Here is a 13829-nt window from a genome sequence, read left to right as displayed (position 1 = left end):
TACCTTCGCAATCCTTCTCCTACTGGCTATACCGAGTCTGTACATGGCCGAGGGCGGCGAACATGGGCTCCCCCCACCCACGTGCTGGCTCGCGTACTGGGATCGATCCAGCCACCGGCATCACCGCTTGGAGCGTTACGATTTGCGGGAACTTTGGGCAACTTGCATGTCGGGGCAGAAAGGCACATGTTCACATACTTGAATGTAGTTGGATGGCGCTATATTTGACTGCTGAGCTTGATGGAAGCTTGCCGTCTTGGTGTTGCCTTCCAGGTCGAGCTTGACAGGGCTTGCCAGAGCTTGCCAGAGCTTGTCTTGCAGTACATAAAGAAGCCACTTGGACATGCAGAAAATATGTGTCTCCAAGGCCATCTTCTTCCCTGGATTCCGACGAGAAGAAAGAGACTCGGACTTGCTGACTTGAGTTGCCTGTTTCGAGCGTGACAAGGCTACTTGACCAGTCAGAAGATGAAGGTCACTCCGCTTGTGTTGGCGGTACTGGCAAAGGCCATTGAGGCAGCCCCTCAACCTGTCGTTGCCTCGTCAGGTGTTGGTGCTACCACGTCTGACGTCTACCCTCCAGCATCCAGTATGTCCATCTAGCCCTCTTCATCATTGCGTCGTAAGTGGAGGTCGAAACTGACGCCTATCTAGCATCGGTCGACCCCTCTCAGTTCCCGCCTGAGTCAGTGGTGCAATTCCCCGGCCCAACAGTGACAGGTCTCGAGCCAGCTGCTGCCCAGACCGCTCCTTTGTACCCGTACAACACTCAAGGGGCTGCCGCCTTTCCTCTGGTTGCTGCTCAACCTCAGGGATCCAACTCGAGCTCCAAAGTCGACATCACTCGCTTCTGGGGTAACCTGTCGCCCTGGTATTCACTGTCGTCTGCCGACTACGGCTTGCCCAAAGCCAGCCCACTCATCCCGGATGGCTGCTCCATCAACCAAGTCCACCTCCTGTATCGCCATGGTGCTCGGTACCCTACTGGCGGTGCTGCCCCTGCGACATTCGCTTCTAAACTTGCCAATGCTACCAAGGGAGCCGGGTTCCAGGTCTCCGGCGAGCTGGCTTTCCTGGCCGACTGGAGCTACAAGCTGGGTGCTGAACTCTTGACTCCTTTTGGACGAAGCCAAAACTTTCTCCTCGGAGTGTCATACCGACAGTTGTATGGTGAATTGCTCAACAACTTCACCGCTCAAGGAGCTCTCCCTGTCTTCCGCACCGAGTCTCAGGACCGCATGGTCAAGACCGCCGAGAACTTTGCCGCTGGTTTCTTTGGAGTGCCCGAGTATGTAGACCAGGTCAACATTGAAATCCTAGTCGAAACCCCAGGGGTCAACAACTCGGGAGCCCCCTATGAGATCTGCAACAACTCCAACATTGCCAGTCGAGGAAGCATCGGCAGTACCGTCGCAACCAAATTCGCCAACAACGCTTTCAATGCCACTCTAGCCCGTCTGAACTCTCAGGTAATGTTGCTCCCCACTCTTTTGCGAGCATACATGGTATTAATGGTCGGGGCTGTAGGTCTCAGGCAATCTGACCCTGACACCCACCGATGCCATCGCCATGCTTCAGCTCTGCTCGTACGAGACTGACGCCTTGGGCTATTCGGCCTTCTGCCCCCTTTTCACCTTGGAGGACTTTGAGAATTACGAATACTACTATGACTTGGTAAGCTCGCTCCACCCTGCCCGATGTAGACGCAGTGGTTGCCTAACCTTTACTCAGATGTTCTACTACAACAACGGCCCCGGCTCTCCGGTTGCTGCTGCTCAGGGTAAGGGCTACCTCGCCGAGTTTGTCGCTCGATTCACCCACACCTATCCCGGCGCGCTCTCTGCTCTCAACGAGACATTCGACAACAACCCGACGGATTTCCCTTTGAACCAATCTATCTACGCCGACGCGACCCACGAGGTGGTTGTTCTCGACACCCTCACTGCCTTCAACCTTACGGCGCTGTTCAAGGGACCTCCTTTGAGCGGTAGCGGCAACCAGGGGCAGAACAACTTTGTTGCTAGCAAGATCGTCCCCTTTGCCACTCACTTTACTGCCCAAGTGCTCGAGTGCCCCGCCATGACCCCCACCAAACAGATTCGGTTCATCGTGTAAGTATTATTTTCCTTTGCCACCATTTTGTTCTGGGCGAAAACATGGGCATCTGACTTTGAGGGTGATAAACAGCAACGACGCCGTCGTTCCCGTCTCCGACTCGCACCCGGGTTGCCCTGTCGACCCCAACGGTCTATGCCCCTTTGACAACATGGTCAAGGTGCTCCAGCAGCGCCTCAACGAGATCGACTTCAACTACGACTGCTTTGCCAACTACACGGCCTCGGCAGGTGTCAACTACAACGGCCGTGCGCCCCATGGTGCCACGTCATAGAAGGAAAATTTAAATAGCCTCGATAATGTGTGAAAGTGACCAAGACAAAAGTAATGTGGTGGCGGCTGGCTCGGGTAATGGTTGTTGATGGGGCCCAGGGTTCTATGTATGGGACACATATTCATGGAATCCGAAAGGTTCACAACAAGCAAAAGTTGACCGAGACGGCAGTGCATACCAGGGTACATAGTATATGTTGAATCAATCATAATGAGGAAAATCAAGGAGTTTGAACTGAACTTGAACGGCACTGATCTGATTTCCATATGAGGTATACCATCACGACCGTCCAAATGGTGTGCTTAGTGTATTGCGCGCGCGAGGGGATAGAATGACCCGAAGCCAACGAGCCGTTCCGGCTGACGAATTCATATTCAACTGCTTCCATAGTAAGCTGCTAAGTCAGTGAAAAGTAATAGGCGCTCACTCAGTCAGTCACCTTGTACCTACCTACACAATGGACTTTTCCTGTTTGTATGTAGAACTCTTTTTTTCTTTTCGTTTTTTTTATACCGTCGGTTTCTAATTCTCTTTATCCATTCCCGTTCCCTTCATGCCTTCCTCCCTATCCGACGCCGTTCACCGTTTCGTTAGAAAAACAAACAAACAACTGCTCTACTTGAGGTAGTAATACTCGCAGACAAGTCCGTGTCAATCAACGTGGAGTGCTCCTGCTCCTGCTCCTGCTCCTGCTCCAGCGCCGGGCCGGAAACTCCTTCGTGTCGTGTTTCTCAAGACCTCGCCCGCTCAAATACATAACGCCTAGAAAAGAGTGGGCGGGTAGATGGATGAATGGTTGTAGAAATCCATCCCGCTAGAATTCCGTGCCCGTAAAACGAACGCCATACCATCACTCCCGCTTCGCGCCATTGACATGACAAAAACCAAAGAATCATATCCCTTCCTTGTAAATACATTAACTCCCTGGTCCTGTCAATTTTGACCAGAGGTGACCGTCCGCTCCAGGGCCCGACCCGATTCTAGAAGATGCCAGCCCCCCGTCAAAACGCCAATGTGCCGACTGTCTCAAATCCAGTGGTATCCTTTTCTTCTTGTTCACAGTAAGAACCCAAGATCAGGCATAGGCATATTCGTGGTCGTGGTCGTGGTCGTGGTCGTGGTCGTGGTCGCCATTTTCGTCATCCAATACAGTAACATCAACCACATCCGAAACCCTTTCCCCAGCAGAATTGTCCAAACAAGGTACGATCGACTTGACCACTGTCGTCGCCCCGTTGTTCTTCTCTCTCGGAACAAACCATAACTGAAAAACGCCAACGATGGCAACAAACCCAGCGAACCACCACGCCAGCCCCGTAAACCCAATATTGGAGCCCCATTCATACAAGAGACCCGCAATCGGCGGCGCCACAGTCCTGCAGGCCGCCCCGGCCGAAGCGGCCAGACCATTTATACGTCCCAGGTAGGCAGGAGATGGACTCGCCTGCTTCAGTAAGATCAAAATTACTGGATAATCCAGGATCGAGAGGAAGTTGCGGATTGTTAGGCAGGTATAGATGCCCGGGTAGAGCAGGTGTGACGGAAGCAGTGCTAGGTATGGAACAATGAAAAACGCCACGGGGTGCAAGATCGTGACAAGAACAAACACGCGCCAAATACCAAGACGCTCGGCGGTAAAGGGGAAAATGACCGCTTGAATGAACAAAGCGATAACGCCGTTGACAGACATGATCACTCCGACGTCTCTTGTGGACAGCCCAAGGCCGCCTGGGATATCCACCAGACCACTAGTTGCAATGGATATTTGGCTGACAGCCTTGTCCTGGTAGAATATGGGGAGGAGATGATCATAGCACATCGAATGGTACGTGTAGATCGAGAGAGCAAGCGTCAGCATCACGACCTTTTTAGTAAGCCATTTGGGGGATGTCTTCTCGCTTATAGAGGGCTCGCGCGAGGTCCCGTCGGCGTTGACCTGCCATTGATCATTCTTCTGGACGTCGATCTCGTTGAAAGTCCCGTACGATTCTTGTCTCAGATCAACGGCATTATCAGCAGTAGCACCTGCCGCAGTGATGATACGGGTTTGTTCGGCGATATTCTGGTAGACGCTGGAGTCGCGCGCACCAGCAAGATCGGGATGAGTTTCTCTCAAATACAGGTAGCCATTGAGAATGCTAACAAGCATGAGCGAAGCGCAGATGAGGTTCGGGAGAAGCCAAGGAAATTGACCAAAAAGCCCTTGTTTGGAAAAGGCATCTGGATAGGACGCTGCAGGGTTGGCAAAAATGCCGCCGATTGCAGGTCCAATAATTGTACCAATGGCCCATACGAATGGCATGATGGCATATGCCTTGGGCTCCCATTCTGGTTTGGTCGTGAGCTCTCCGACCATGGTTTGTATTACTCCTATTCATCCGTCAGCTTCCAGATTTTGATCCATAAGATGGCGAGGTGCGTACCGATGTTTCCATTGAGCGCACCGCCGAGGATTCTCCCGGCAAGAGCCATGGTGAAGCTGGTGGAAAAGCCCACAATCATAAGTGAAATCATTGTCCCAAAGCAGCCAAAGAGGAGAACTGGCCTTCTTCCGATGCGATCCGATAGTCCTCCCCATAGCAACGAGCAGAGAGCTTCGGTGAGGGAAAAGGAGGCGATGAGAACACCGGCCCAAAAGGATGCGTCAGCCATACCGAATTGCTTGACCATCAGCCAGGCATATGGGAAGATGGATGTAACGGCGACGGGCTCTGCGAGACGACATATTGCTGGCAACGGTGGTCAGCCAGTTGGTTCCTACAAATGAGGCTGCAAACTCACCTAGAACGAGGAATTGACCGGTCGGGAAGGTATCTTCCGCGGGAGATTGGTTCTTTGATCGTGTAAGTCCCAACATCCTTGAATATGCCCAATGTCTTACGACCTATCCTCCTCTCTGCAACGTTGGAGTCACAGCACCAGGCAGTCAATGGAGGATGTGTGATGGCGAGTGAACACAGATGCTACCGTCGAAACAGAACGATAGGAGTCGACACAATGGTTTCAACGGCAGAATGATGGGCTACAAAGAAGTGAGAGAAGAGCAGGAAGAGTGGGCAGGAAAGTCAAGAAGAAATTGAAGAGAAGAGAAGAGATCAATAAAGACGGTGAGGTGGAGGCGTGACAGACTGGCAGCCACCAGATTTTGGCTTTGCAGTCCGTGGGCGGAGATGCCTTCCGAGTGTTGAAGAAACCGTGAGAAAAAGAGACACAACACGCATGTGGAACATCAATCGAGATTCAACAACGGGTTTCTGACTGTCATACAACCGAGGAGCACCTCTTACACAACAGAGCAGCTCGAATCCGTGGTCAACATTCAAGCAGTGGCGAGACCTGGCGTTTTCTGCTGCAAGCAACCATGCGATGGGGAAATGAATACTTGAACTGTGATGCACGGCGAGTCAGAAGTGGATTTTTGGTGGCTGCCATTGTGCGAATGAATTGCCACCATTTGCTCACCGCCCGGAAGAGAGCGGGCGGTGAGTACTTTAGGGGTATTTAATTGGTGGAGCGGAAAACAATCGGGCGAGATAGCGGCATCCTGGCGCTGAATGCTATATCGTGATTTGCCCGGAGATCGATCATTTTGTGCGCCTGCTGAGCCGCTAGCCGGAGACAAAATGCAGGGCTCGAGGCGGATGCTAATGTAGGGAAACCAATTCAATTTCATTCACAGTCTTGGTCGGGCCCTTCCAACTACCATCATTCACCACACACCACCACCGCCAGCGTCCTAAAGCAGGTACAAAATCCAAGAGAGTTCCCCACCATGGAACACTCGGAGTCGGCGGGATTGTTGGACATACGAGTAACAGTATATCAGGTGAGCAAAAGTATGTTACATCGAGATCAGCAGGATGGAACTGGTTTTATCGATATGCGCACGTTTCATCTAAGCCTGTGTTTATGACTAACAGAAACCGACATGGAAGTCCAGACTTGGGATGGATCACTGTTTATCTGAGTGAAGGGTCGTCGTGGAATGTCCCAGACCTCTCACTCCCAGAACTCGTACTTGTACAACTAGGGAAGTGTCCCTCGACTGGATAGCGGGGATGATCAGAGATCCCCATGACTTGTCTGCCGGCAGTATTTTGCTGCATCCCGGACTGTGATGGAGGGGCACGAGAGGTTGTCGCAAAGACCCACGCCGACAGCCGAGACTAACTTCGGGTTAAAGACAGTAAAAAACACCGAAGCACAGCCGGTCAATGGTGATGGCGGATAGACTTTGCCTAATACAGTATAGCACGATTGGTTCCTGAGAGCCTCGTCAATCTTTGTCAGCCTTGTCATCGCTCTATATCACTTCACCCCTTCCTCCCTCCTGGTGCTCCTCCGTCTCGATGGCCTTCTCCTTTCTCCTTTGTAGCCCCAGCTCAGCCTCTCCTCGCAACACCTTGATCAATATCATCGCCCGATCTTGTCCCGCCGCTGTCTCCTTCCCCAAATCATATACGACATTGACAAGAGCCAATGCAGCCACAAATACACACACGTCGCCTCCGCGAATGCCTCTCCACCATCGACGTTTGACACCAACTTTCCACAGAGAATCAACACTTGTGCGTGCTGCATACAAGGAATTCGCATGACCAGCTGTGGTTCGGTCGAATATTTGGAACATGCCGCCTAAAAACCCGCCGAGGAAGAACCGGAATTTAGGCAGCAATGAGCGTGGCAAGATAGCTTGCAACAGGCATATACTTCCCCAAGCGGCACCAATCCAGCCAGACACGGCTATTGAGGACCTCAACACGGCTTCGGACAGCCCGTTGAGCGATGCTAGTGGTGCTTTGATGATCTGTCTTAAACGCAGTAGCGCCAGCGCTCCGTAGTACTTGGTAAAGAACTTCGCGAGCTGTGGGAACGAAATCAGCATGTGCCGTATGTAGGCCATGAAGCATGACGGGTCCGAAGGGTGGAGAAGCGCACACGACAGATGCTGGATGCCTGGGTGTGCCCGTGATGTGATGGGTGAGATGACGGTATCAATCCCTACCGGCAGCGTCTGCGCTTCATTGGGGTGGAGGATTGGCGACACAAAATTCGGCCATCTTGATTGTGCCATTTGTGCCAGGGCATCCAGAATATTGCCGGATGTCGGCCACATAACCTTTGGTGAGATGCTCGTCGGCCGACGCTGAATATATTCGGGGGTATATCCAAGGACGAATGACCCATATGCTTCGGGAACGCAGTCGCGGTCGAACACAAACGCGTGAAATAACTGCCCCTGTGCTAGAGCAAATAATACCCAACTCCCCAGCCAGGACGGCTTGTTCTTGATCAGCGCCGTGTGCTCAATGGCGGCGTATCCCAGTTCGAGAGCTCGACAGCCCACATATATTGCAAGCGTGATCCGGAGCTGGTCCGCAGGACAGATACCCAGCGCAAAACCCGACAGACTGGCCCCGAGCGCCGGTGCAATGCGGGACGTAAGTGTTGCGTAGATCCGTGGATACCGCTCACGGATGTCTCGCACCTTTTCATGCAGCAGTTGGAGTCTGAGCCTGGCGAAGATGCGATAAAGCGTGGCGTGGAAAAACAGGAGTGATGATAGAGAAAGTGCCATCCTCGATTGTGATGCCACGAGGGGTTTTCTCGAACCGGTGGCTGTCGGGGACTTGCGAGCTGCAAGTCGGCCTAGGATGGCGCTGAGAAGTTTGAGAGAGCCAAAGGTGACCATGAACACTCGCGACGCGGATCGGAAAGCTGCCGCTCGATGGTCATCGTGGAAAGCAACTGTTTTCGACTCGTCTTCGTGCTTGTAACCTTTCGGGTCACGCTGTGTTCTTGCTGACGTTCTCGATAGCAGTCTGCGTAGCAATTCATACTCTCGCTCATTCACCACCAGTCGGATGGGAAGCTGGTCGATCGCCATGTCGCACCCTCCTATCAGTCCCCCAATGGTCCCTCCGTGAGTTGGCCGAGGCTGACGCGAAGAAGGCGTCCCGCTCCTGGGGAACAGAGCTTCGCGATGTTCTCAACGTTGGCCTTTCAGCCCCGTTCCACCCCTGCGTTGTTGATCCGAGATCGTGATGCAGCGGACTGCCTGGGGGGGGGGGGGGGGGGGGGTTTATCAGAGTTGGCTGTCGATGGGTACAAATGGCGACGACTGCGCATGATGAGTGAGAGGTTGATGCCAATGACGCGATTGATGTTGGTTTCAGTCGAGATGCCTCGGTCTGATATTGGCGACAAAGTACGAGCTGACACGTGAACAAAGACGCGGCTCGGCAGCCACGGTCTCTTACTCCGCACTAGCCCTACGCTCAACCATATCGAAGTTCAAATGCAACGCTTCGAACTGCCAACCTCAATCGTCCTCGACGTTCCCTTTCCGCAGGTGTGACCGCGACGAACAATGCCTGTGTCCTCCTGGGCTTTCTAGATCATGAATCCCTTGACTTGCCTCCTCTCCCTCATCAGCCTCTGCCTCATCTTAGGCCAGCCAGTCCTCGGCGCGAAATCGACTGCGACGTCGTTTTGCAAATGCATCTGCTTCAACAACAGCACGATCATTGCGCTGAACCCACCGCCTTCGTCGACGAGCGCTTCCGCCGCGCATAACCTGGCCATCCGATCTCCCCACGCACTGGCAGCGGAAAACTCTGCAGATTCCAGCGACGACTCCGAGGGAGGGGACGGGCCCGCGGCTCCCTCGCGCCCACACCGTAAACTTACCTGCGCCGACTGCACGCGGGCGTTTTGTCTCGATTACAACCTACCGATCTGCAAGGACGCGCGGGAAGAAGATGTCTTTACGACCTGTTTCCGTGTGTTTTCCCCGCCTTCACCCCTTCTCTTCTCCCTCTCTCATTTTCATAACTTGAACCGGAACACATGTCTCGCCCTGACTAACTAATTTTGCATCGCTACCAAAAGAACGAGACTCTCTCAAAGACGAAACCGTCGTCGTTATATTTGTCTTCGCCACAGCCGGACTGTTGGCCTGGGCCGTGGTGAAGCCCTGGATCGATCGAGTGAGGGAAAGAAACACATTTGTGCCGCTGCTGCAGCACGACCGAGGAACAGGCGGCTCGCGACACTATACTTCTACTAGCCCACGAGGGCAAAGAGATTCCAGAGGGACTCCTCGCGCCGGTGGCCTCGGGGTCGGCACAAGAGGAGGGGAACCGGGTGAAGAGGACGACGATCTTGTCGGCGGGAGTGGACACGGTAACAGTAATGGCAAGGGACCACAACGAGGTGGTGGCCGAGATGTTGGACAATCTTCCACTGCCCACGCCCACACCCCTTACGATGATGAGGACATGCACGCCGACCAAGATGCAATGGACATAGTCTCCAGCATGCCATCAGGATCAGGCTCCGGCTCTCGCCCTTGACATCTGACATTTGACGTTTATAAAAAAGGCACAAAACACACAAGGCATTCATTTGGTTCTCTTCCATACGCGAAAGTGCACGAGTCCTGTTTTGCCTTTTGGTCTGTCCGCCAATCCATCCGTTCTGGCTCTGGCAGGAAATATCGCTCGCCTTTCGCTGTCTCCGTCTCGTCTCTGTCTCTGTCCCCACAGACGACGTTCCCCTCCACTGTACCTAGGTACATGACGACCTCCCCAGTCCTGGGTCTGGCAATGAATATGGTTGCTCCCTCAAAATTGGAGAGGTCTGGGGAATCAAAATCATAGCCAAGTCCATTTAGTGTCTCGCGTCTCCCTCCTAGTGATCATGAGCAATACACGAAGCAGGTTACAAAAATCATTATGTATTCGAGGAGGACCTGTCTGCTCTGTGGCGCCCGGTACGTGCCCCCTTACCTGTGGCTATTCACTGGTCCATCCCAAACAGTGGACGGTCCTCACTAGCACTTTTTGCAAGCACTCTCGCAGGCCGACAAGGAGCACGAATGGCTCATATGGAGCATATTAACACTTGCCAACAAGTTTACCTTTGTTTTCCATGTTTTCTTTTCCCGTCATGTCATCCAAGGCACGCCCAGCTCCAACTCAATCTCGAGACATAATTTTCTAACCAGCCCATTATGCCCATCCAAGGCCCGCCATTTTTTGAAAATCCCCGTGCTATGCTGTAAAAAGAACACCGCACATACACACACATGAAACAAATCCCGCCTGCTGTAACGCTGTCATAGCCATGTCCATGCAGTTTTCATTATTTTGCGCCCGTCTCCTAAGGTCTCTCGTCTTCATTTTGAAGAAATCAAGAACCCGACGCGTTCGCGGGTGAGAACATTCCCCTCGGTGATCGATTCTTTCAATCCCACGGATTCCCAAGCGGCAGAGTTCGCCATGCGTTCTCTGTTAGAAATGCGGGACACGTACATCTTTTGACGACGGGCTTCACGTTCACTGACGATGTCCGCCATGAGTTTCGTGGTGGCAGCATCTCGGATTGTCGGAGCTTGGATGAGGTTGTTGAAGATGTTGAGATTCTCAAAGTCCACATTCAAGAGGATGTTGGAGGCCACCGTGTCTCTAAAGTTGGTTGCGGGTGGTAGGATCTCCGATTGTGGTGACGAGGGTGACATATCCGCCGATGAAGGCATAGAGCCAAATACCATGGAAGCAAGTGCTGGATTGTGTTTCGGGCGGCCATCATCCAGCTGAGGCAGGCGAGATGGGATGATGGTACCAGCAGTAGAATTAGTGTCGAGTTTGAAGTTCTTGATATCGATGTGAGTGGCCAAAAATTGTAAGATGAGCTTGATGATGGCGCTGCTGGCGATGAGATAGTCTGATCCAGTCATGTTCTTTCCATGTGAGGGCATTGGTGAGTTGGCGAGCTCCACGGCAGCTCGGTAGGTAATTTCCAAGATGTCCCAATCGAGATAGTTGGCTAGAAGTCTCTCTGCACATACGGAGACTGGTTCAAGGCCGAGTTCGATACCAGAAACCCAGTAAGACAGGAGATACTCAAGGTTGTGCACTCTCACCGCCTGAAAGTCAGCACCGAGATGTGGTTGGACGAAGAAGTCCTTTCCCAAAACTGTATCCGAGTAGAAGAAGCGTAAGGCAGCTTCAAAAGCGTGAGCCATAATCGGTCGAGCAGGATAGAGGCTGATAACATTGCTGGGGTAATTGTTGTTGGCCTGCTGTTGGCGAGTCACCAGCCTCCTCAAGCGCAAGCTGCGGAACAGGAGGACAGAATGACAGTAGCTGACAAATGGCTGCGCGTTGACTGGGTTCACTTGAAGCAGAATATCGACTCCTTCTTTTGTTGCATTGAGGAGGAGCAGATGCTCCTGAAGTGAAGGTAGAGCGTTGAATGTTCTTGGCACATTCGCAGGCGGGGCATAAGAGGTGATGGATGATCCATGGTAACCATTGACAGCTGGATCACGGATTCCGTCTCTGAATGCCAGAGGTGGCGGCGCGTTTTGATGTCCAGAGTTGGTCTCTTCTGGCTGCGCCGTAAATACACCACTCTCGGCCACCGCTGGTCCTGATGACCCGGTGCCGTTCACATGAATGCACGCGGCGGTGGGCTCAGCTTCTTCACTGTACACTGGACCTGGGCCATCGAGCTCCAATTGGCTATTGTCACTTTCTTCAGCTGGGCGCCCCAGAGAATCAGGCAGTTTGCCATTTGCAAGGGCGATGACTTCATGTCCATCTTCAGTGTCAGTTGCAGAGAGTTCCTCATTAGGTACAGCACCCGCAACATTCACTGAGACAGACACTGCGCTGACATCATCTCCATTTTGTTCGTCCACATTTGCAGCTGCAACATCTTTCTTGTCGTTATCTTGATTGTCTTCATTGTCAGGATGTGCTTCTGGAGTGAGTTCCTCGGTCGCGGCAGAGTGAGAAGGCTGAGGGGTAACAGATTCTGAACCTACAATGACAAGTCAGTGGAGAGAGCATAAAATCTCTGTAAGTTGACTGACCTATGGATGGGGACATCATTTTCTCTCCAGAGAGTCCATCCCGAGATACATCGGCATAAGCCATGTCGGTCCCAGACTCTGTGTCCCTCGGAAACTTTTCATTGTCGGTCAGAGACTGAAGTGCTGCTGGTTCCGCGTCTCCCTTCTCCGGTTCGCGCTCCACTGTGATGGCCTTTGACTTCTGAGATTTAGATCCAGGAATCAAAGGCAGCGCTGGCTGCACTATGCGAAGGTGTGATTTCCTGACCGATTTGCTGATTGCGGAATTAGAGGCCATCGTGACTGAGAAACAACGGTCCGTTCGACGATCCCAAAGCTGCGACCATGGAGATATGACGGAGTGAACAGGGAGAAGTAGGAGCACAGGGAAACGATTGATCGGCCAGAGCGATCAACGCTGGAGGAGACGAGGAATTTGCACGGCTGCAAAAGCGACAGTGAACAAGAGTGATGATGTCGGCTGTCTTTCCAAAACGAAAGCCTCGGAGGGGCAATAAATGTCACCTTTGGATTTTCGGCGACTGCTTTCCATTGTTGGGGTGCAGGCAATCAACTCCGCACTTTCTAGCCAAGGCGATCGGATCGGATTATCTATATCGCCGGAGGTCCGATACAACCAACACCAACAAACAGCAAACGATACAAATCGTCACAAGCTGGTGAGGGTGAGTAGGCCACGCTTAACCACTTTGAGCACGAAAAGTCTGTCTCTTCGATCATCAGTGGTCTCAATGAGTTCATTATCTTGTGCTTCCTCCTATAAAGGCATGAGGATCGGTCAAGACTTCAGACGTTTGCTCAGTTCTACCGGAATTGTTCTTCCGAAGTCCTCTCAAGAGATCAATCCCATATGGCTGCCACAGTCCTCACAACTACCTTTCTCGGTGGGAATTAGGATACGAAGTATCGATAACCACAGCCTCGACATTGAGCAAGAACACCACACTGCTACTTGGCTTCTGATATCTGACTAAGCCACTTTGTTCCAGAGGATCCAAGATCTTGAGGAATCATGAGCACGCGACACAGTACAAAAACAGAAGGTGCAAAGCCCCTCGTGTGCGCACCAGGTACCCATGTACAAAGCAAGTATCGACAGTTGACTATCTAGGGATATTGCTGCATTGAGAGGCGGCATCACAACAGGATGATACCATCAGCAGGTGGAGAAGACCGTCTGTTGGGAAATTGCATGGGCTTATGGGACCTTTATACGGCTGTGATTCATGAAGAGCAGGCTTACTCATATGGAATGATTGAAGAGTCCGGAGTGACCAGCCGAAGTTCAATGTCGCAAGGTGCAGAGACAACCCTTCTCCACCAGGACGGTGACGGTTCCGACTGAAGAAGAAGACATAGGTTTGAATGAGGCACAAGGTACATACCTGGGACAAGTACCGAGTACATGGTGAGAGTCAATGGAATCGAGCGGCTATCTGAGGGAGTGGAATCGCTTGAACCATGTGGCAGAAGCAGCGAAATTGATCTGTGTACAAGTGGGACAATAACCGGATGTGACGGTGGTGGATGCTGCTGGGATGCCTGTCATCGCTGTCAAGT

The 13829-nt window shown here is 52.4% G+C and overlaps 5 protein-coding genes across 5 annotated transcripts; 2 read left to right on the top strand and 3 right to left on the bottom strand.

Moving 5' to 3' along the window:
* Positions 1-468: 468 nt before the first annotated feature.
* Positions 469-2389, top strand: AYO21_04534 (hypothetical protein; the record flags this gene model as incomplete). Its single annotated transcript, XM_022654506.1, has 5 exons — positions 469-589; positions 655-1469; positions 1528-1674; positions 1732-2111; positions 2188-2389. The coding sequence occupies 5 exons, from the start codon at positions 469-471 to the stop codon at positions 2387-2389; spliced, it is 1665 nt and encodes a 554-aa protein (XP_022513106.1).
* Positions 2390-3464: 1075 nt separating this feature from the next.
* AYO21_04533 (hypothetical protein) lies at positions 3465-5246 on the bottom strand (the record flags this gene model as incomplete). The annotated part of the gene is made up of 3 exons (XM_022654505.1): positions 3465-4759; positions 4813-5118; positions 5171-5246. 3 exons carry the CDS (start codon positions 5244-5246, stop codon positions 3465-3467), a joined length of 1677 nt encoding a protein of 558 aa, XP_022513105.1.
* Positions 5247-6692: 1446 nt separating this feature from the next.
* AYO21_04532 (hypothetical protein) lies at positions 6693-8276 on the bottom strand (the record flags this gene model as incomplete). Its single annotated transcript, XM_022654504.1, has 1 exon — positions 6693-8276. One exon carries the CDS (start codon positions 8274-8276, stop codon positions 6693-6695), a length of 1584 nt encoding a protein of 527 aa, XP_022513104.1.
* Positions 8277-8789: 513 nt separating this feature from the next.
* On the top strand, positions 8790-9744 carry AYO21_04531 (hypothetical protein; the record flags this gene model as incomplete). The annotated part of the gene is made up of 2 exons (XM_022654503.1): positions 8790-9171; positions 9299-9744. 2 exons carry the CDS (start codon positions 8790-8792, stop codon positions 9742-9744), a joined length of 828 nt encoding a protein of 275 aa, XP_022513103.1.
* Positions 9745-10568: 824 nt separating this feature from the next.
* Positions 10569-12546, bottom strand: AYO21_04530 (hypothetical protein; the record flags this gene model as incomplete). The annotated part of the gene is made up of 2 exons (XM_022654502.1): positions 10569-12217; positions 12270-12546. The coding sequence occupies 2 exons, from the start codon at positions 12544-12546 to the stop codon at positions 10569-10571; spliced, it is 1926 nt and encodes a 641-aa protein (XP_022513102.1).
* Positions 12547-13829: the final 1283 nt, after the last annotated feature.

The sequence above is a fragment of the Fonsecaea monophora genome (genome assembly GCF_001642475.1).
Source record: "Fonsecaea monophora strain CBS 269.37 chromosome Unknown Scaff26, whole genome shotgun sequence".
Lineage (NCBI taxonomy): Eukaryota > Fungi > Ascomycota > Eurotiomycetes > Chaetothyriales > Herpotrichiellaceae > Fonsecaea > Fonsecaea monophora.
This window is presented reverse-complemented; position numbering and strand designations above follow the sequence as displayed.